This window comes from Manacus vitellinus, unplaced genomic scaffold (genome assembly GCF_001715985.3).
Source record: "Manacus vitellinus isolate BGI_N305 unplaced genomic scaffold, ASM171598v3 scaffold_4_pilon, whole genome shotgun sequence".
Taxonomy (NCBI): domain Eukaryota; kingdom Metazoa; phylum Chordata; class Aves; order Passeriformes; family Pipridae; genus Manacus; species Manacus vitellinus.
The window spans coordinates 33,928,769-33,949,110 of NW_021940604.1; the positions used below are offsets into that span (position 1 = coordinate 33,928,769).

The following is a 20,342-nucleotide window of genomic DNA, read 5'->3' on the forward strand; positions in this document are numbered from 1 at the left end:
AAGAGGAAATGCTATTCCTTTTCTCATTAAGCTATACCAGGAATTGGTAGATGAGAAACAGTTACTTTTTGGAAAGCTGACAATTCCCACTGGTTTTCTGAGGCATTGAATATGACTCTACGTGTCATGTATTTCTAATTAAGATGGTGCATTTAAATTTCTTTTTCATTGAACAGACTTACAAATGCATTTACAGGTAATTGTAACTACAATTGGTGGTGCTTTTGGAGCTATTTAACAATGGTGAACATCACTGACAGGAAGGCACTGTCAATAACTGACCAGGAGCTTTCACATGCTGCTGCACTGCAGGGTGGTTGGATTCCTAAGCTTCCCTTGTGCTGAATGTAGGAGAGGCAGTTACAGTTCAGAGCTCCCAAACAGTTCTTTGAAATTGTCTTATCGACTTCATGTGCAGTGGCACAAAAAAAACCCCCATAAAACATTGTACGTTGCTGGGAAGAATATTGAGAACAAGACGAGGCTAGTTGTTTGGCTGCTATATAAAAGGCTGGCACAGCCTCAGATTGATTACTGCATCAATTCTTGTCTTCATGGCTCAAGAGGGGTGTAGGGAAGTTGGGAAAGGCACAGCAGAGATATGTCGCTGTTGTCTTACAGCGAGAGCAATAACAACTGGGACTGCTCTATGTAGAGAGAGAAGGCAGGGAGGAGGATTGATCAAAATCTACAAAATCATGAAAGATAACAAAGTTGGGGTAAACCAAATCCCACAGTATAAGAATGAGGAGGCACAGAAAATGCTTTTCTGCTAAGCAGATTGTGAACTTCTAGAACGTATAGGCACCAGGGACTGGGGACTTTGACAATATCTGTAGGTCCAAGGAGGCATTATTCATATTGATGACAAACACATCCATAAGTGGACACTGAAGGAACTGGGCAGAGATGAACCCTCCAGCATCCCTAATACAGTGAGACACATCAAGGAAGTGACCACACTACAGAGCTCTTCCCTACTAGGATCTCCTTTTACTGACATTGACGTCAGAATAATGTTCTGGATGCACCACTAATGCTAGGTGCACTCACTCTGTAGGATATTTACCTTCCTTTCTATGTAATTATTTCACAGCAGAAATGGTGAGAAACCCATAATAAACAATTTTGTATAAATGAAGCTCACACCCTGCAAATACTTCACATTATTCATAACTTGGTAGCCTTGTGTAAGTCCTTCTGAAGTCAGGGCCCAAGGCCCGTTTACTAATCCTAGGAGTCAATTCTCCAATAATTACATGGATTTTATGTTTGATGTATGACATACTTGCTCAGAACAATTTAACCCGTAATATGTACATTGGTTTGTGAAGTAATTGGAAATAAAAGCCACCATGTGGTCCAAATTTTTTTCTTCCTTAAAAAAGGAAACAACAGCAAAATCCCCAAACACCACACTCCAAACAGCATGTAGACAGTATACTCTGCATTTTAGAATTCTCCAATAAATCCATGCTTTGTAAAAAACAACAAAACTTGGTTGAGACAGTTGAGTTGACTATTATCTCCTGTATTTTTCCCACAAAATCTAACGTTGTTCCATCTGCTTCTTTGGGACTCTCCTACTTGGTATTGATAACTCCAAGGACTAAGAATACTTCCAAGTAATCATGACTTCTATAGTAAATTGCTGTAAAATTAGCATGTGCAAATTTGCTTTTTTGCTTAAAGCTTTACAGATCATGTTTTCAACTAACTGCAACTGCAGAGGGTCTTGTGACTTTCATAAAAAGTAAGCAGTTAACAATGCAGAAACACTCCTTGTTTCAAAGCAAAAGCTTCTTTCCTTGGTGTCCTTGAATACTGACCATCAGCTTCCTATATACTGTGAAGCTGGCATGCTGGATGAAGTCTGCAGTCGTGACAGTGCTCATAAGCTAAGAACAGTCACACAGGGGTGTCAGAGTGGGCTTACGGTCTCTTGATAAAAGACCTCATGAGAGGCAGTAGGAAGCCTCACCCCAGAGCAGCAGCTGCTTTTGCTGAGTGTCCAGTTGTTATGAGTGCAATGTGACAGCATTCAAGAGCTGGGTGAACATGGACTAGGAGGAATTCAGGCAGACTTGTAAAGTTGTGAGAAAGGGCGGAGAGGGGTTTGTTCCCAAGGCAGGAGGTAAGTGGTGGTGCAGTGATACACCACAGGACACAGTGCCCAGTGCTGACTGGGGAGCCTGGCTCAGCAGAGGCCTCTGCTCAGTCTGAACTTTGCAGGTGTGGTGGGGTGACCCCAGCCTGCTGCTAGCTCACTGCTGCACAGGGGGAGAACCAGAAGAGCAAAAGCAAGAAAAGTTGTGGGTTGAGATAGCGATTTAGTAAGTGAAGAACAGAGTTTAAAAAAAACCCCAACCAAACATACAATCACTCACCACCTCCCACAACTAGACCAACGATGCCCAGCCAGTCTCTGAGCAATGGCCACTTTGGAAAGACTACCCTCCAGTTTTGACTGCCAAGCATGACATTACATGCTATGGAATATCACTGGTCAATTCAAGTCAGCTATCCTACCTTTCCCCCTGCCCCAGCCTCTTGCCCATCACCAGCCTACTTACTGGGGGGTTCAGAGGAAGACACCAAAGAGGCCTTGGCAGTGTGCAAACACTGTTTGGCAATAGCTGTTCAGCAGAAAGGGACTTAGGAGTGCTGGGTGACAGCCGGCTCAATATGATCCAGCAGTGTGCCCAGGTGTAACCAGCAGTACTAGGGAAGTGGCACTTGTGAGGCTGCACCTCGAGTACTACGTTCAGTTTTGGGCCCCTCACTTTAAAAAGGACATCGAGGTGCTGGAGTGTGTCCAAAGAAGGGCAATAAGGATAGTGAGGGGTCTACAAAACATGTCTTATGAGGAGCAGCTGAGGAGCAGCAAGCTTGTTTAGTCTTGAGGAGGCTCAGGGGGCACCTCATCACTCTCCACAACTGCGTGAAAGGAGGTTGTGGGGGCCAGTCTCTTCTACTGTGTGTTCAGTAAAAGGACAAGAGGAAATGGCCTTAAACCGAGACAGGCGAGATCCAGATTAGATACTAGAAAAAAATTTTTCTGTGTTACTGTGGCGAGGTACTTGGATAGATTGCCCAGGGAGGTGGTGGAGTCACCATCCCCTGGATTGTTTAAGAGGCATCTGGATCAGGCTCTGGTGATATGGTTTAGGGGTGTAGGGATTACAGTGGTAGTGCTGGGAGGACGTTCAGACTAGGTGATTTTACAGGATTCTGTCATTCTATGATGATTCCATGCAGGCGGCGCTGTGACGGGAAAGGGGGCATCGCGCCTGCGCCGGCCGCGAGAGCGGCCGCTTCCTGCGGGGTGCCTGGAGCTGCGCGTGCCGGCATGGCGGGAGGGTTCCTCATGGAGATCAGGCGGGGGACGCAGAGCGCGTTGCTGGTTATCCGGTAGTGCGGGGGCGCTGCCCGCCGCCGCCACTCGGGCCGTGCGGGGAAGGCGGGGGCGCGGCGCGGGGACGGCGGGCTTGGCTTTTGGCGTCCCGAGCCTTGAGCGAGGGGGAACGGGTTGTGTACGGGCGCCTCCCTCCGCTCTCGTCTGCCTGTGCGGCTCGGCACAGCCCGGGCTAGTGTGCAAATAAATGCTTCCTGAGAACGGCAGTTTATTTCTCTCGGTTGCTCCCCGCTCCCACGAGAGACCTCGGTTCACCGCACGGGTTCCGGGGCGCGACTCGGGCCGCGGGAGAGCTGCAGGCCGGCCCGTGTCAAGCAGCAGCTCGGCCTGACGGCCCCTTCCGGAGGCCAACGCCGTTCCTTTTCCTCCCCAGCGCGTCGGCGGAGGATCGAGGCACGCCGGTGGAGGTGTCGGTGTCAGCGGATTCCCTGGAAGTGCGGAGCGGCGGGAGCCGCGCCCCGGCAAAGCGCTGCCGGCAGGGGTCAGGCTGGCGCCGTCCCTCGTGCCGCGGGCTTCCGCCGCCTGCTCGGGAGGACTGCACGCTGCGCATGCCGCCTGCGGCCGCCCTCCGCCCCCTGCCGGGTGAGGGCGGGGCGGGGGCGCGGCTGGGCCGGCCATCCAAAAAGTTGTGAGGGGGGTGGGAAACGGCGCGGGTTCAACTGAAAGGCTTTGTAGTGTGGGTTCTATAGAAAAAACGCCCCTGATTCTTCCCATTGTCAGTCCGCCCCTCAGCCTGAAGCCGGTGGTTCGCACCGAGTGTGTGTTGTTGCTGTTTCTCAAAGGCTGTCTTAGCTCTGACTTGAAGGTGTAAATAGGAACTGAGAAAATCTTAATGGACTTGTCACTTTTAAAATATTGAAGTGCAATTAGAATGACGTAACAAAAGGAAAACGTGGGCTGTAGGAGTTTTGAGAATCAATTCCTCCACCTGTGCTTCCCTGTAGTATTTCCAAATTATTTCATTTCTCTCCTGTTTCATGTTTAGTAGCTGAAAATCATAAAATATTAAGGGGTTGGAAGAGACCTTAAAGATCATCTTGTCCCAACCCCTCCTTGCCATGGGCAGAGACACCTCTTACTAGACCAGGTTGCTCAAGGCCTCATTCAACCTGGCCTTGAACACTTCCAGGAATGGGGCGTCCACTGGAGGTAACCTCTTCTGGGTGTCTCACAATAAGGAATTTTTTCTTATTATGTGACATAATTTTCCCCTCTTTCCATTTGTACCTATTACTCCTTGTCCTGTCACTACAAAAATGCTGTAATCTGATTCATCCAGGCTATCAGACTAAGGTTGTCCATCCCTGACCGCTTAATCATAAAGGATTGTGGGTTTGTGTTGAGGCTCTTTGTTCTCATAGCTGGGGTTTGCATAGGTTAATGGCATAGGTAAAATCTGCAAAGTTACCTTCTTTACTTCCATGTTGCTAATTCAGGTCTAGGATGTCTTTGCAATAAATAGAAAGCATGGTAGTACAGCTGGTGCTTTCTTTCGTCCTGGCATTGAAGCTCAATATGTTTAGATTCATGGCATATGATGTGACGCAGAAAGATATATTAAATAACACAGAATTGCCATTCTGTGGTTTTAAAGTAGAAATGGCCAATAAAGTATGTGATATACAGTAATGATTTCAGCACCAGAAACCCACTGGAATGTTCTGTTGATTTTAGGATATGCTGAGGTTGCATCTTTACGTTAATCTGTAATTATGCATGTGCTTTAAAAATTCGATTATACTGAAATTATTTAGTGTGTCCTATTAATGAGACATGCTTGAGGAGACCAGTGATGAAGTTTTAAAAATTTACCTTGGAAATTCATACTAGTGAAAAACGTGTCTGTGAACAAGATGGTAATCAACGTATATATTGGAAAATCTTAGTTAGCCTTTAATGCTAATATTGTTATGCAAAACCAGTTGTCTCTTACATGAAATTCTGGAACCTTTTAAAGTACTTTTCTCTTGTGGTTGAATCCTAAATTTTAAGTACTGAATGCCAGTGCTGAGAATATACTTTGGTTCTTAAATTTGAGAAAGTGGGCGATGCAGAACATATTCATACATAGAGCTTGGCTTAAAGTCTTACTTTTCTTCCACTTAATATTGTTGGATAATTTGCGGAGGCTTTTATAGCTTCTTCTTTAATTTGGAAAAGTTGTCTGAGCAGGCTTTTGTGAGACTGTTTTTGCTTTGCTGGCCTGCAGAGGCCGTTGCTCACTATCTTTTCCTGGACTGGTGCTACAGTGGCTGGCCTCTTATATGCCTGAAAATTTAAAACTGGTGCCTCCCTCTGCTCCCTGTCCTGACTACTTCGTGTTACGTATTGGGGTGTATCCTCATATTGCAGAGACATTGAGTATCAGAAATATCATTACAAAAGAGTGGCACTGAATTTTGATTTATACAATCTCTCTAATGATATCTATATCTCAACTCCCCCTGTGGAGAGGATTTGCACCTTGAAAATTATTGTTCACATATACAGTTCCTATTCAGCAATATGAAGCATGAGGTGGAGATGGCAAGTTTTTCTTCAATCTAGATACTTGTTTCTACAGGTAAATAAATGAAGGTTGTGTTTCAAATGTCAGCATCTTGCATTGTTTGTTAGATTTCTCTTTCTTGGTTTGAGGTATTTGGCAGGATTTTTCTGTACAAGTGACTGAAAATTTTACACAGTTTTTTGAAGATTAATATGTTTGCTTTTATTAATAGATCTGGCTTTTACTTTGAGGGAAAGCCTGAAACCCCACAAGAAATACGTCTTTTACTGTCAGTCCTGTGGTGACATCATAGTAAAAGACCGGTGAGTACTGCAGTGTCTTGTATTTATAGCAATAAGTGCCATAGTGATTCGTATTCACCTTATTTTGTCTACTTAGAGGATGCTAAAAGTTATTTGTTTTGAAATTGATAGAGAAGAACACATTTGAAGCACTATGAATGACAAAAAGCAAAATCACCTGAAGCAGTTTTTAACCATTCATTTAACTCTTGATTTCTTTCTTCCTCTGCACTTCAGGCATCCTCTTCTGTTCTTTGCAGTATCTTGTAAATTTTCTTCAGTCGTTGTGCTGTAATTATAGAGTGGCTGCTCAGAATGGGGATTGTTGACCACAGCTGCCCTCTATCTGTTAAATCCTACCTCCACATAGTTCTGGGCTGCTGAATTTGGAGAACACGGGAGCTCTGTCTTAGAGGTGTGACTTGGCCTCGTCTCTGTTCCTTACGAAGTCTGCAGAGTGAATGAGAATTTCAGTAAAAAAGCTGCATTATCTGGCTCTTTTGATGAACAATTCTGACAGCTTCAGTTGTGTATATATATATATATATATATATATATAAGAATTGTTACAGATGTGCTTACAGCCTCTTGTGATCTGTGTGACTTCTAATACTTTGTTACTTTCTTGCCATAGGTGTAGACTTATGGCTAGCCTGAATGTAACTGAATGAGGATTTTTTTGGCTTTCTCTTCTGAAATCAGAAATTCTCTTTCTCATCAGAAAATCTAGTAATAACTCTTATTTTGATACATTTGCAGAGTAGTGAAACTTCTAATTTCTAGTCAGTAGTGTTTGCTTTCAAAACATACTGCACTTTTATATTTTCATATCTCAGTGGGTGTTTTTTGAATTTCAGCACATCAAATTCATATGCATGGAGTTTAAATCTTTTGGTTCTGAATCCTATAATATAATGCAAGCAGAATTTTTGAGAAAGGAAAAAAAAATGCGTGTTCATGGCTCTTTACTTGGCATTTCTTCTTGCAGGGAACCTCTGAGCCCCTTGATTGTTGCCAATAAAAAAGACTAAGACAAGAGTAGAAGAGTGGAACTGCCAGTGTATCCAACACCTTCTGTCCCAGCATTTCCAAAAGGGAGAGAGTAGCATAGTCAGAAGTTTCAGCTACTAAATTCATGTGTTCATTTCTTTGGGGAGAGTTAAGTATGACAGTGGCAACACAGGTGGAGGGATTGAAATTACATAACTGTGTGAAGGAGAACTTATTAAAATGTAAATTCCTAGAAAAGGATCTGTAATAAGAAAAACCTGAGATCTAGAAGATGATATCTTTGAGAATAAATTGAAATAAATGGGATTTAGTTTAGATAAAGTTGTGGAGAAGACATAAGACTCTTCCAATATCAAAGAAGTTAATGCAAAGGAGGTGCCAGTAGTCTTCAGCTGAAGCAAGAACAACTCAGGTTAAAAATGACAAAAAATCCAAACCTGCCACAAACCTATTCTAAAGCTTATGTTTTACTGTTAAAGACTGTGTAAGCAGCCATCATTTTGAAGTCTGGATTAGAGAAATATATTAGGAATGGTTTAAATGTAAGTAAACCTTCCTTGGTGCAAAAAAATTGACTATGCATTTTCTGAAATCCTCTGGTTCAGTCTGTTTCCTTCTTTGAATCTGATTGTTCTTCAGAGGTTAGGGGGATGTTCTCTGATTCTTCTCCATTACTCTCACATTATCCATGTTAGAGGAAGTGATTAGATTTTTGTTTTCTTCCACGATGTAAGAACTGCAAAGAATTTGAGATGCTTTCATTTTTCTTTCTCTCCTTCCAGGTGGGCTAAGTATAGCTCATATATAAAATAATTCTTTAAGGCTTTATTTCAGTCATGAAGAAATTCTTAAAGGTTTGTGGTGGGTGGATGTCAGGTACCCACCAAAGCTGCTCTGTTACTCCCCTCCTCAGCTGGACAGGGGAGAGGTCCCAACCTAAAAATTGTTTGTTGCTCTGACCATGAAGGCAGCCTGGGTGACTATTTTTAAGTAGAATCTCAGTTGTTATTAAGAGCAAGTTTGGGGACATAAGTCCCCCTGTCTGCTAGGTTTTGTCACTGTGTTTAGCAGCCTCAACTTAGTCAGCACCCAAGAACCCAGAACCTCAAGTTGTTTTTGTTTGTTTGTTTTTCCAGAAAACTACATTTTCGTTAGTGTTACATTTTTCCAGTTCTGATGATGCAGGATATGGCTTCCTGCCTATGAGTGGTGAAAGCCTAAAATGTAGTGGAAATGCTGTATTTTCGGTACAGCTCAAAGTTAAGAGAGTCTGTTTAGGAAATTCCTACTGGTTGGAGCAACTACTTTTGTTGGAAAAGAAGTGAAGATCCTGGTGCTCTAGACTGTGAGAGTAAAGAAAGGGTGATGTAATGAATAGAGACAGCTTCAGTATGCAGCTTAAGGTAGTCTCTGGCTTTTTTTTCTCCTGTAAGTTTTGTAAAAACATTGCTGAGAAATACCAGCTATTTGTTCTTTAGTGTGAAGAGCAATTCGTAGTTTTTTATTTACAGTGTGAGTCCAGGCATTGGAACTAGTTGTGAAGGCTGGTGAAGAATGAGTCATTAGGCTAGTACCAGAATTAAAGTCTCACCTTGGCAGTATTGGGTTGTATCTCAGGCAATACATAAGAACACAGAAAATGAAGATGGAGATGGGTAGTGCTGAGAGGTTATCTTAGTCATGGTAAAGCTGGATCAGAGGACGAGTTATTCCAACTTTCACCTGCAGGTAGGGCAAGCACAGTTTAAAATGTATTGTCGATCTAGAAGGAAGGATTTTTTGATAAAAGATTTTACTTATTGAACAATTCAAAAGGGACAAGAAACTACAATGGGAAGAATTGACATCCTCAGAAAAGATTAGTTTGGGAACTGCAAGAAAGGGAGGATGTCCAGCTATTGGCTTAGCAGCTGTATTTTTATTTGCAGAGTAGTACCATAAGCAAAGTCGTATTTGCAAGTTTAAAGTAAGAAGTAGAATCAAGAAACTCTGTGTAAAAGTTTCAGGTGACAGCAGAATAACTAGGGGAAAAAAGGAAAGCATTTAAGGAAACTAGGCAGAGAGCAGAAAATGCAAACCCAGTGCAACTGATAACAGAGGCAAAGTCTGGTATGTCCTGAAGCAGCATCCTTGGTCCTACAGCTACCCAGGAGAAAGGGATTTGTGTTTTTTTTAATGTGACTTCTGAAAGGTGGATCTGAGTACTGGAATCTGAATTAAGATTGCATTATCCTTTGTTTGTTGTTTTGTTTGTTTCTGTTTTTTTAACGAAGATGTACTGTGGTATTTTTGTCAGGATTTACCTTTTTCAAAGTCTGGTATCTGACTCTGAAGGGCTTCAAAGTACATGCTGAATCTTGCTGTGGCATGAGTCTGTTTCTGTTGGTTTTATATCAACATTTGGTGCAAGTAATAATAAGTGTAATTGCAAAATGCCCATTGCTGTATTTTGCATGATTGGGTGGAACTGTTTTATTTTTGACATATGATTCATTGAAATGAATAAGATAAGATAAGACTATACCAAATTCTGCCTTATAATCCCTTCAGATTCACCCTTGGGAAATGTTTTATCACAAACTTGGCAGGAAACACTCAGCCATGGCTTTCTCAGAATTCACCCAAAGAAAGTGCCTTTGACTGAAAAGAGAGTCAAGTATTTCTTTTGAGAAAATGCCATACTTCTCCTTCCTCCCCCTCTTTGTCAGGAGTCTAAGCTCTCTTTTAGTATCTTAGAAAAGAACTATAATATATTGAAATGTTTGTTTCTTGTTCCCTCTTAGGAAATTTCTTAGAGTTCTTCCTCTACCAAGTGAAAACTGGAATGATTTAGTTGAAGAGTGGTGTTGTCACCCTAACCCCTTTGCCAGAAGCGCTTTGCACCCTCAGCATGATGACTGTTTTCTTGGAGACACTTTTTTTATGTTGAATTCAGGAAATGAATCACATGTGCCTGAATCTCTCATGTGCTGCTCAGAGACTGGACACCATGCTTCGCAGAGTGGCTTCAACTTGGTAAAGTATTTTTTTAATATAATTCTCAGGTGAAGGCATTTAGACTTTTTTAATTATAAAGTAGATTTTTTTATTTCCTGGCTTGTTTAACTTGTATGTATTTCAAAGCTGTTTTGAAGGTCATTGAGAGTTTTTGACATCCAGTTGTACAGAAGCCAGAAAATATTCTATGCTATGTTTTATGTTTTTTTAATCTCATAGTACAGTCTTGATATTGACCTAGATATGCAAGAAGACCTTTGTCCTATAAACTGAATTAGAAGGTTTACATTTATGCAGTTCTAAACCCAAAAGTTTTCCCCCAGAAATATCCCGAGTGAAGGGCAGAAGGGCATTGAAATTTAGTAAGATAATAACTGTAATGGGTTAGGTGTTTGTCAAAGGATAGTGGAGCAAAGAATGAGGAGGAAACTGGAGTAACAATTATTTTTCTTCTCAAACTATGACTGGATGCATAACCATAAATATGATCACAGGAAGGTGGGAATTTTTTTCTTTTTTTTTTTTTGCTTTAGAAAGACTTAGAAATGTGTTATGGGTTCAGATGTGGCTGTCTTCTTAGAAGGAAATTGAGTTTGTTTGACTGTTCTGTCTAGAGAGGGGGCCTGCCATGTCACATTATAGCTCTTTGTGTGGATGTTTCTGAGGTGTTCCAGGATGGGATATATTCATCAACTGAGTCTCTAGGAAGAAGACTATCATTTGGCTCAGAAATGTCAAAATTTGTTGTTTCCAGGGAAAAAACATTTTTAGGGATGCTGATGTTTCAATGGCGGGATAAAACCCATGAAGAAAGAAAATTCAGTGCTTTACTCGTCCTGGAGGTATAGCACGTGTATAAAATTTCAAGCAGTAATCTTTTCTTCTGCCAGAAGAACATCCAGGAATTTAGTTCATCAAAGCCTACATTTCCATAAAGCTTGTCTGCATTTATGCTGACAATGGTTGGGCCTGAAGATGCCGTATTTTCTCACAATACCAAGTATTAAACCTAACTATTGAAATCCTTCTACAATTATGGGAACCACTGCAACCTTGGCAGTTTGTGTCTGTAACAACTGATGACTTTCTATATCCAGATTCCCAGCGTGAAACTTTTAATCTGTTGAGAACTAACACCAGAGACCCTGATTTCCATCTGCTGCTGCTGCTGCTTATTAGTGATTTGTATTATCCCCAGTAAAATTCTCACAATTCAGTGGTTGCTGGTGCAATGCCTGGGGAACAGTTTTGTCCTATAGTCCATATCTCCAGCTCTTACTGCTGTGGTCCCCTTCGTTTCTTGTTCCATTGTTCTTTGAAAAGCAGAATATGGGGAGGGGAAAATAAGGACTGGTACCCTGAAAGGATATCAGCATGGGAGAAGCAGATTAATTTGGATTAACTCTGTGACAATTGGAGTTATTTCTTCTAAGTTTCCTTAAGAAGGAGGTGGAGTAGAAGATTATGAATTTCAAAGAGGACAATGCTTTCTGCCAGAGGTCCCCAAAATGAATTCTCACATTTCATCAGTCTTAAAAGAGATCTTAGAAGAACGGGAACAAATATGGGAAGAGGCAGGGTGTGTGGAGTTCATATTGCCCACTTCTTCATCAGTCAAAGAGAATGTCTGGCAACAAAGGATTGGTTTTGAGACAAACACATAATAAAAGGATGCAGAACAAGATGTTACAGAAAAGATGTTACCGAGATGTGAGTCACACCAGGATAACAGAAGGACTTCTAAATGAGGGAGAAGGCTGTTTTATGTCAGAGGCATACTATAGTAGTTGAGTGTAATGAATTTTCATGTTTGCTTCCTTAAATGCCTCAGAAAGAGCTATAACGTGGGATGTCAGGTCCTCTTCTCTAGACAGAACAGTCAAAGAAACTCAATGTCCTCTCTGTGTCCTAGGAATGTAAGACAGCCACATCTGAAACCATAACACATTCCGATTTTCCCAAGTCTTTATAAAGCTAAAAAATAAATAATTGAGAATGTGTTGCTTGTTTGTGTCAAATCCCTCTTTCTACATCTTTCGTACTAGCAGTGAATTCTCATTTCTGTGTTTGCTTATTTCCAGCATCACTCAGTTGCCAAGCAAATGAGCAAAACTCTAAGATCCAGCAGAAACTGGACTAATAAGGAAAAAACCCTCATGCTGAAGGAGAAAATTCTTCCATAATATAAGTAATAGAAAGTTACAAGCAAGACAGATTGCTATTGGCATAAATGTTCTCATTTCAGATAATTTTGTTGCAGCCTGCCCCAGTATGAAAGTTCTTTTCTAATTGCATTGCAGTTCTTTCGGAAGTGTTTGCCTATGACCAAAATAGTAGCAGGAATGTACCAGAGATGCTTAAACAATGTTTTCCAGACTCCAGTGGGACCAAGACAGCATCCGTCCACTGCAAACATATTTTTCACATCTATTAGTCTTCCAGTGTAACATAGTTTTTAAATGTCACATGGTATTGCAGCATCCTAATAGTATCTCCTGGGGAAACTCTTTTTCCCTGACACCGTATCAGGGATCCTTAGGAATAGAAACAGAAAATATTAGGCTTGTGATCCACCTCCACCTGCAGATTGCCAGCAGCTGCAAGTTGTCAAATAGATATATTGATTTAATTAGTCAAGCTAGAACTGTTGCTTTTTCCATTGAAGCATGATCCAATGAGGTAGTGGTGTTTTTTTAGTACCGTACTGCACAATTCTCAGCCAGCATCTGTAACTGTAGTCAGAAAAAAATACTCAAGTTGTAGCTTTCAAGGAAGTACTGTATATATTCTATACTTGTACTGTGCAGTATTTGTACCTGTCTCAAATACTGGTATTCACAAAACCTTGTCTACTTATCCTTGTTTTTCACTTCAAGCAAGTGATTTTACTGTGTATGTTGGAGAGGAGTAACAAGGTGGGAATTGGGAAAGGGGGTAACTGCATATATATATGAACCAGATATTTCTTCTAATCTCCATAACAAGGGGGCTGTAGTTCCAACGTAGTCAGCTCTTGGGCTCTCCCTGGGCCATTTAGTTTGATTAGTCATTTGTGACCATTACAGACATTATATATATGTACTGCTTTCAGACCAGAGCTGTAGCCTGCTACATCCAGGTTAATAAGCCCACACAGAACCAGTTTTGGACTCTGGATTAAAGCAGGAGTTGTGTTTACTTGTTTGATACTGAATTTAAATATTAACACTGTAATTAGCAAGAGTGTTATAGGGCAGATTTCATGCTGAAAGGAGATCTTTTTCAAAGGGCAGTAATGGATACATAAGAGTAAGGCAAGTATTGAGTTATGTTTTGGAGATTGTAGAGACTCCTTGAACTAAATACTGTTATCCACATTTTTTATTTTTAATAAGACCTTGATGAACATTTCCTCTGAATTTTTGAAGACTTTCTGAACTTGTGTATACTTTCACTATGAAAAATACTTTCCTATAGTGAGTACCAAACTATATTATGCATTGTGTGACAAATGCTTTCCTTTTCTTTGATGCAAACAGAACTCGATGATCTCAGAGGTCTTTTCCAACCTAGTTGATGCTGTGATTCTAAAATTTTATGGCACGAGCTATGAGAGCAAATGTTTTTTTCTTTCTATTCAGCTTTTCCTAAACATTAGTGATTTTATGTATCTCAGTGATAGCCCTCAGTTTTCTGTCTTCTGTGCTTCCTTCTATTACATGTATTTTCTTGCCACATATGTCAATACCTTTTCTGTTTCTGCTTGAATTGAGGGAGAAAGGTTGTTCAAGAACAGAATAGACTGCATCTTTCTGGAATATCATGCTATATTGTGTTCTTCAGCTCTTTTCTAGTAATTCAAAACAGTCTGTGGACATTTTGTACTATCTGCTGAATGTTGAACTGGTATTTGACTCATATAAAACTGTCCAGAGTGGCTAGAACTTTTTACTGAGTAATGGTATTCACTTTGCATCATACTATTTTATGTATATATTATGGAGTACTTCCTTTCATGTGCATTATTTTGCTGTGAGGTCAGGATATATTGCCAGATTTTAAAACTAGTATGAAACTTGCAAGCAAGTCCAGCTATAGAGAGCTGAAGTAGTGAAGGCAAATCTGTGTGCACGTAAACATAAAGAGAACAGAAAGAAGTATGAAGTTTACTGTCTACTCTGTAGATTATATTACAATTATGCATTCCTTTTTCAGAATATCAGAGACATTTAAATGATATTTCTTTGTCCTACAGAAATCAAAGGAAAATACCAGAGTAATTTGTAAGCGCTGCAAGAAAATGCTGGGAGAAACAATATCGTCAGGTATGAGTGTGCAAACAAAACTAGACTTGACTGCATCAACCATTGAGCACTGGAGGTTAAAAACTCTGAAGGAAGGTAGTTTTATCAGTAGCTGCAAGGCTGATTCCTGTGTGTTCATCCCATTTCCTTCTGGAACAGATGAGGTTGTTTATTCCACTGTTAGACCTTGAAAGTGACTTTCAGCAGGGATTTTCCTCAGCCTTGTTTCTGTGGCATATTTGGCTAATTTTAAAGCTTTGGAAGACTCAGTGCATGATTCCAGTTTATTAGGAAGCTCGGTAAAAAAGGAACCTTGAGAAATTACAGGTTGTTTATTTTCCTGTCAGTTCTCCAGAATAATTGAGAGGCTAATTCAGAACTTGATCAACACAGAACTAGAAGCTGAAGATATGGTTGCTAACAGCCTGATTTTGTGGGAAGAAAGCCTTGTCAAAGAAGCAGGTTATGTCTCATCCTCGTTTGATGATGAGATGATGGTTTAAAAGTGTAATTATACTGAATCAGCAGGGTCTACCAGAAGTAGTCTAAAGATCTGGTCGTATTTAAAATTCAGCTATTAACAGGAGAGAAGCAATGATAAGACTGTTAGTAGCAGGGTTCATTCTTTCATTTTCCCTCTACTCCACTGCATCTGTCAGTGTGAGCCTCTTTCAGTTCAGAGATCTGGTGAATGTAAAAACTTCTCAGAAAATGCAAAGCCTGTTTTAGAAGTAAGTCACGAGGTGATGCAAGACAGAAGGTCTTCTGTACAGAACGTTCTGATTGTCCTGTACAGGGATCTGAACAACACAGGCTTTAATAAAACCAAATTTAAGGTAAAATGTTTGAAAGCCTCCAAAGGAGGATGTGACTTTGGGAAAGGAGTGCTTGGAAAAGAGCATGAATAATAGGGTCATGAGTAATAGATGCCTTAATCTAAGCCTTCAGATGGTTGTAGCACCCAGTAATTGATATGATTGATATAATCGGTGGGAATAGGTAAAGGCAAACACTGTGCATGGATTTGACGTGGACTCTGCACATAGCTGAAGTTAGATAGCATATCCATTGTTTTGACCACGCTTCTTCAGTACTGTAGGAAATTTAGGTAGAGTTCAAAGCACAGACAAACTAACCAGCAATATATGGTATAAGTCTAGGCAGAACCATCTCTGTGAAAAGGGGACTAGAGGGCAAACTTGACTGTCACGGTTTGGTACTTCCTCCTGAGCAGATATCGGTGCCTTGACGATAAAGCAGGATTAGAGTGGTGTACCTGTGGAGGCCACATTTGGATTTGAATTTCTCCCTAACTCTACCCACAGACACTTGTATGATTTTTTTCTTGGGAAATCACACCTTCTGTCTCTCTCCTAGCAAACATCTCCTGAATTCTCAATACCTTTGTAGCAGTAGCACTAATTCCTTAGTCAGGGTAATGGGTGAGGAACTAAAGGGACTGAACTTTATTTTCCTCCTGTCTCCTCGGACTAGTACAGCGTGGAGAAGACTAAGTTAAACTTAGAGGTAAAATATAATTTCCTAACAGTGAAGATAATTTAAAAAGTTATCTAGTACTTATCTAGAGAAGGGATTGGATTACCAAGCCTTTGGAATCTTTAAAACACATTAAGTGTTTTCCTGAAATGCTTACTTTCATCTAGTTTTAATGGTATGTGTGGACAGAGATCAGATGAGATGATCCTTTTCACCCTTAAAATTTATGGAACCGATGAATCTTCCAGCTGTTCACATGCTAAGGCTTAGTAGAATGTATTTATTACTCTCTATATTTAACCTGTTTTGCTGGCCCTCTCATAGGCTATGTTTGCAGCGTAGACCCAGATCTTCAATATGATCGTCTTTGACCTGACTTTATTGATGGGGATTAAATTATGTCCTCAAACACTTACATTTAGTGTTAAAGGCTGTCTTAGTGAAGCTTTTGGTGAACGTTGAAACTCAGAATGGATGCAGTGCTAGTGTTGAGTAAGTGTGATTTTTGGAAAGAAGTTCCATTCTGTTCTTTAAGCAAAGAAGAAAATTATTCCCCTGTGTCTGCTGTTATTAAAACTGTCTCTTGTGATTCACTGCAGCATTACTGAGCAGCAGAGGGTACTAAAATACTTATGTAAGCTATGCTGATCTCAGTGCTTTAAGGAAGTCCTTTCAATTCATCTTTCAGGTTTGGCTTGAGCTCTTGCTTTGTTTCAAGGTGATTGTTCCCAGCGTTAACAAAGATCAATATGAATGATAAATTGCTGATCATGTAATTAGCTCAGAACAGTTTTCTTCAGGCAATGTAGGTTTTTTGTTATGGTTGCTTCACCTCCTACAAACCAAAGCAGAATTTGACCGTCTGCTGCACTTCTTAATGGAGTACTGAACAAATGTTTAATTAGTTTAGCGATAGGTTGTCTTATAGTCTAATCTTAACAAGTTGGTTATTCTATTATACTTCAAAAATGTTTTTGTCATTTTAGATACCATTAAATATTATGTCACCGAGGTGATTATTCAACCATCTGAGGGAAGTTTCAGCCCAATACCAAGGTAACAAAAAAAAATCAGGTAATTTGCTCATGTGTATGTTTTAGAAAGGATGCTAGAAATGCCCTAATGTTATAGTTTCTTGAATAATTACATATAATTAACAGTGCAATTTTACGTAATCGTCCCAGAATTAAGCATTGTAAAGGTAATGTAGTTTGAATTCATCTATATACAGTTCTGTTTGCTTGTCTTTGTGTGTGACACAGGAGAGAGATTGTGTATAATTTGTCACAGTCTCTCACTATTCAGATGATAAACCAAAATGAAATACTTATTTTTTGAACTATTTAAGCTTACATGACGTCTGATGACTAATTATGGAAATGGAAGGTTACATCATGTAAAGTTAAATTAAGTAAAGCTTGAAATATTTAATTGGAACTGAGATTTTTGAAATTTCAAGCAATTCAGTTTTAAATTAAGACTAAGATGAAACAGAATCTGATCTATCTATCTTGTATCATGTACTACCATTAGTCACAGTTCTCTCTTTTTGTAAATTGTATTTGAAATATGTGCATCGTTTTTAAATTTGTGTAAAGATCACATGTGTAAAGGGAAAGCTTTTATTCAGCATTTGACTTTTGGTATCAGCCCAAATAAAGGATGTGGAGCAATTTAGAATGCTGGTCTGTTAAAAAATTCCTGTTGCAGGAAATAGAAAATTGTGGGATATAGTGAAATTGCCAGTATGGAGATACTCATGGATCTGTAGTGCATTGATATGAATGACTTTGCCCATTTAACTCTTATGAAAACATATAATATGTGGTTCATTCTTAAATAGGTCTCAATTTGTGCAGAGCATGGTTGCTCAGTGTCTTTCGGAATTATCCTCTGCTAAAAGCACATTTAGATTCACTGTAAAAGGGGATAATGGAAAAACCTATATTCTGGTAAGTTTTTAAATCTTCATCTTACTGAAAAAGTTTAACCTATGTATCCCAGCTCCTAAAACTTATTATTTATGCTGTTAGTTATTGTATCTTTAAAGAAAATTAACAAATTCAAATTCTTGAAGTAGTTCTGAAGAGTTCTGTTCAAGTAAGAAATCTCCAAGTTCTTTAATGTAAGTAGATGTACATGTAGAAATTTTCTCTTGTTGTTACATTAATGAAAGTACTACAGACACACCAGAAGTAGCACTGGTTTGTATTCAGAAAACATGGAAAGTTTAAGTTTTAACTTTTTAATATATATCTCATCTTCTTGCTCCAGTGCTTCTTATCTTTAATAACAAGAAGTGAATCAAGTTGCATAGCATCTTTCCCATGTATTGTCTTAAGCCAGCAGAGACTACTAATGCAGTCAGTACATTGCATTGGAAAGTGAATTGCAAACAAAACTAAAATTGCCTGTTATACTTAATGTTCCAATGCTGCTAAAGTTGGTTAAGCTTGATATTTAAATAGTGACAGCTAGATTCCTCAAACTTTTAAGATGGATAGGAATTATTTTAATACTATACACTTGTTGTAACTAAGGATGTTTTCTTTTATTCCTGAACTAAATGTATGTATAGCGTTTGTATTTTTGCAGTTTATACAAAAAAATCATAGACGCAAAGATAAAGAAATACATGATTATAGATTCCTGCCCTGGATAAACTTATAGATGCACTTTCTTGAGGCAGACAATCTAATTACATAAATTGTTTTATATATGCATTGTCCAAGTTCTGTTATTTCTGAACACCCAGGTGCTGAAGAAAGTGTATATCTCTTGCTTTTAAGTAAATTTTAGTGCCAAGATAACATTTGTACGACCACTGAGAAATACCTTTTCTGTGATGGCAAAATTAAGGTTTCATGAGTGGACCTGTAATTGTCACTATGTGTTACCTAATTGAGGAGTCGTTAGAAGTTGTGATTTTTCCTTTGTAGCTTACGTGTTTCCAAGTTACCTAAAATTCTGCTGCTTAAGTCTAGTAGCTTACATAGAACAAACTGGTTATTTGCTAACAGAAAAATCACTTTGTTTAGTAGATTGCCATTACTCTTAGCTCTGAGTTGCTTTTTTGCTGATGTGCTGATTAGAGGAGCAGGCTGAATGAGATAGGGCTGGCTTCTGATTGGCATCTCTTCCTTTTTATTAGTTAGTTACTAGTTTTTGGGGGGTGTTCTTTGTGTTTAACATCAGAAAGCCCTTACTCATGTCTGGACTTAGGTTCTGGCAACTGTATACACATCAACAGGTATTCTGGAGTTGTGGGTTAAGTCTTAGGGCTCAGAGGCCTTGTGGACACAAGTATAATTTAAACACTGTTTATATTAACGATTGTCAACAGCTAAACAGTAAAAAATGTAGGTGCTTGAGGCTGTGAGTAGCCAGCCAAGTTACACAAGGAGTCTCATCACTGATGCATTGTGAAACAGCTGTCCCACCTGTTTGTTTTGATAATGAGCCAAAGATTGTAGTTGACAGTGTTTGTGCTTACATACATGAATGCACACAGCTTAGGGTGTGTATGTGATAATTAGGGTTAAGGTTTCTCACGAGTATGTTTAAGGTTTTTTTAAACCACAGATATTATATACACTCGTTATCCGTGTTTCCTCTGTATGTATCACTTAACATTACCAGTTATGCTATTTGCAGATATCATAATATGAGTTTCTGTTGTTTAAGTTATACTTATTCTGTTGTTCAAGGTATATACTACTTATGTTGGGGGTATTTTTAAAGGATGTCAATAAATAAAAGTCTCTTTGTCTCAGGAAAAAAAAAAAGTGGTGCATACAGATTTTCTTATTTATCCTAACTATATGTCTGCCCTCTCTACCTTCTGTAAAAGGTGAATCACTTGCCTCCTCTCTCTGCTAAACTGTTGAAGTGTTCCCTACCTTGCATGACTTACAAGCTAAGAATAAGAGGAGGACAGCAAATGGGCAGTGAGATAGAACATGAGCAAAATGGTACATTATTGATCAGGATAGCAGCATCTTAATAGATGTCTGTTTTTTCTGTACTATTAAAAAGTATAGCTTTGAAAGAGGTAAATAAGTAGTTTTCTGGATAGATACAGAGAATTCATATAATGGATGGGATCAACCTGATAAAACCCAAAAAGATACATCTATGAAAATCAAGAAGTGTGTGGTAGAGTTTAAATACTATCTCCAGTCTTTCAGTACTGAATGAAAGACCTTTTTCGGAGTGTAAAGTGCCTTGAAAGTAAGGCAGCTTGTATTTCAGGAGTGACTGGGAAGGTATCCCAAGAAATTTAATGTGTAACAAAATGGGAGAGACCTTCAAGAGGCCATGTCTTGAAGAGCATGTGCAAAACAAGTTTG

General features: G+C 39.5%; 1 protein-coding gene across 1 annotated transcript in view; it reads left to right on the forward strand.

Annotated features, from left to right (window-relative positions):
* The first annotated feature begins 3,334 nt into the window (after positions 1 to 3,334).
* The window catches only part of UBE3D (ubiquitin protein ligase E3D), a 51,846-nt gene continuing 34,838 nt past the window's right edge, over positions 3,335 to 20,342 (forward strand). Inside the window, 8 exon segments of the mRNA XM_029962858.1 lie at positions 3,335 to 3,411; positions 3,789 to 3,879; positions 3,882 to 3,997; positions 6,110 to 6,226; positions 10,000 to 10,231; positions 14,448 to 14,517; positions 16,980 to 17,049; positions 17,837 to 17,945. Of these exon segments, the coding sequence (XP_029818718.1) occupies positions 3,350 to 3,411; positions 3,789 to 3,879; positions 3,882 to 3,997; positions 6,110 to 6,226; positions 10,000 to 10,231; positions 14,448 to 14,517; positions 16,980 to 17,049; positions 17,837 to 17,945 (867 nt within the window). The 5' untranslated portion in view covers positions 3,335 to 3,349.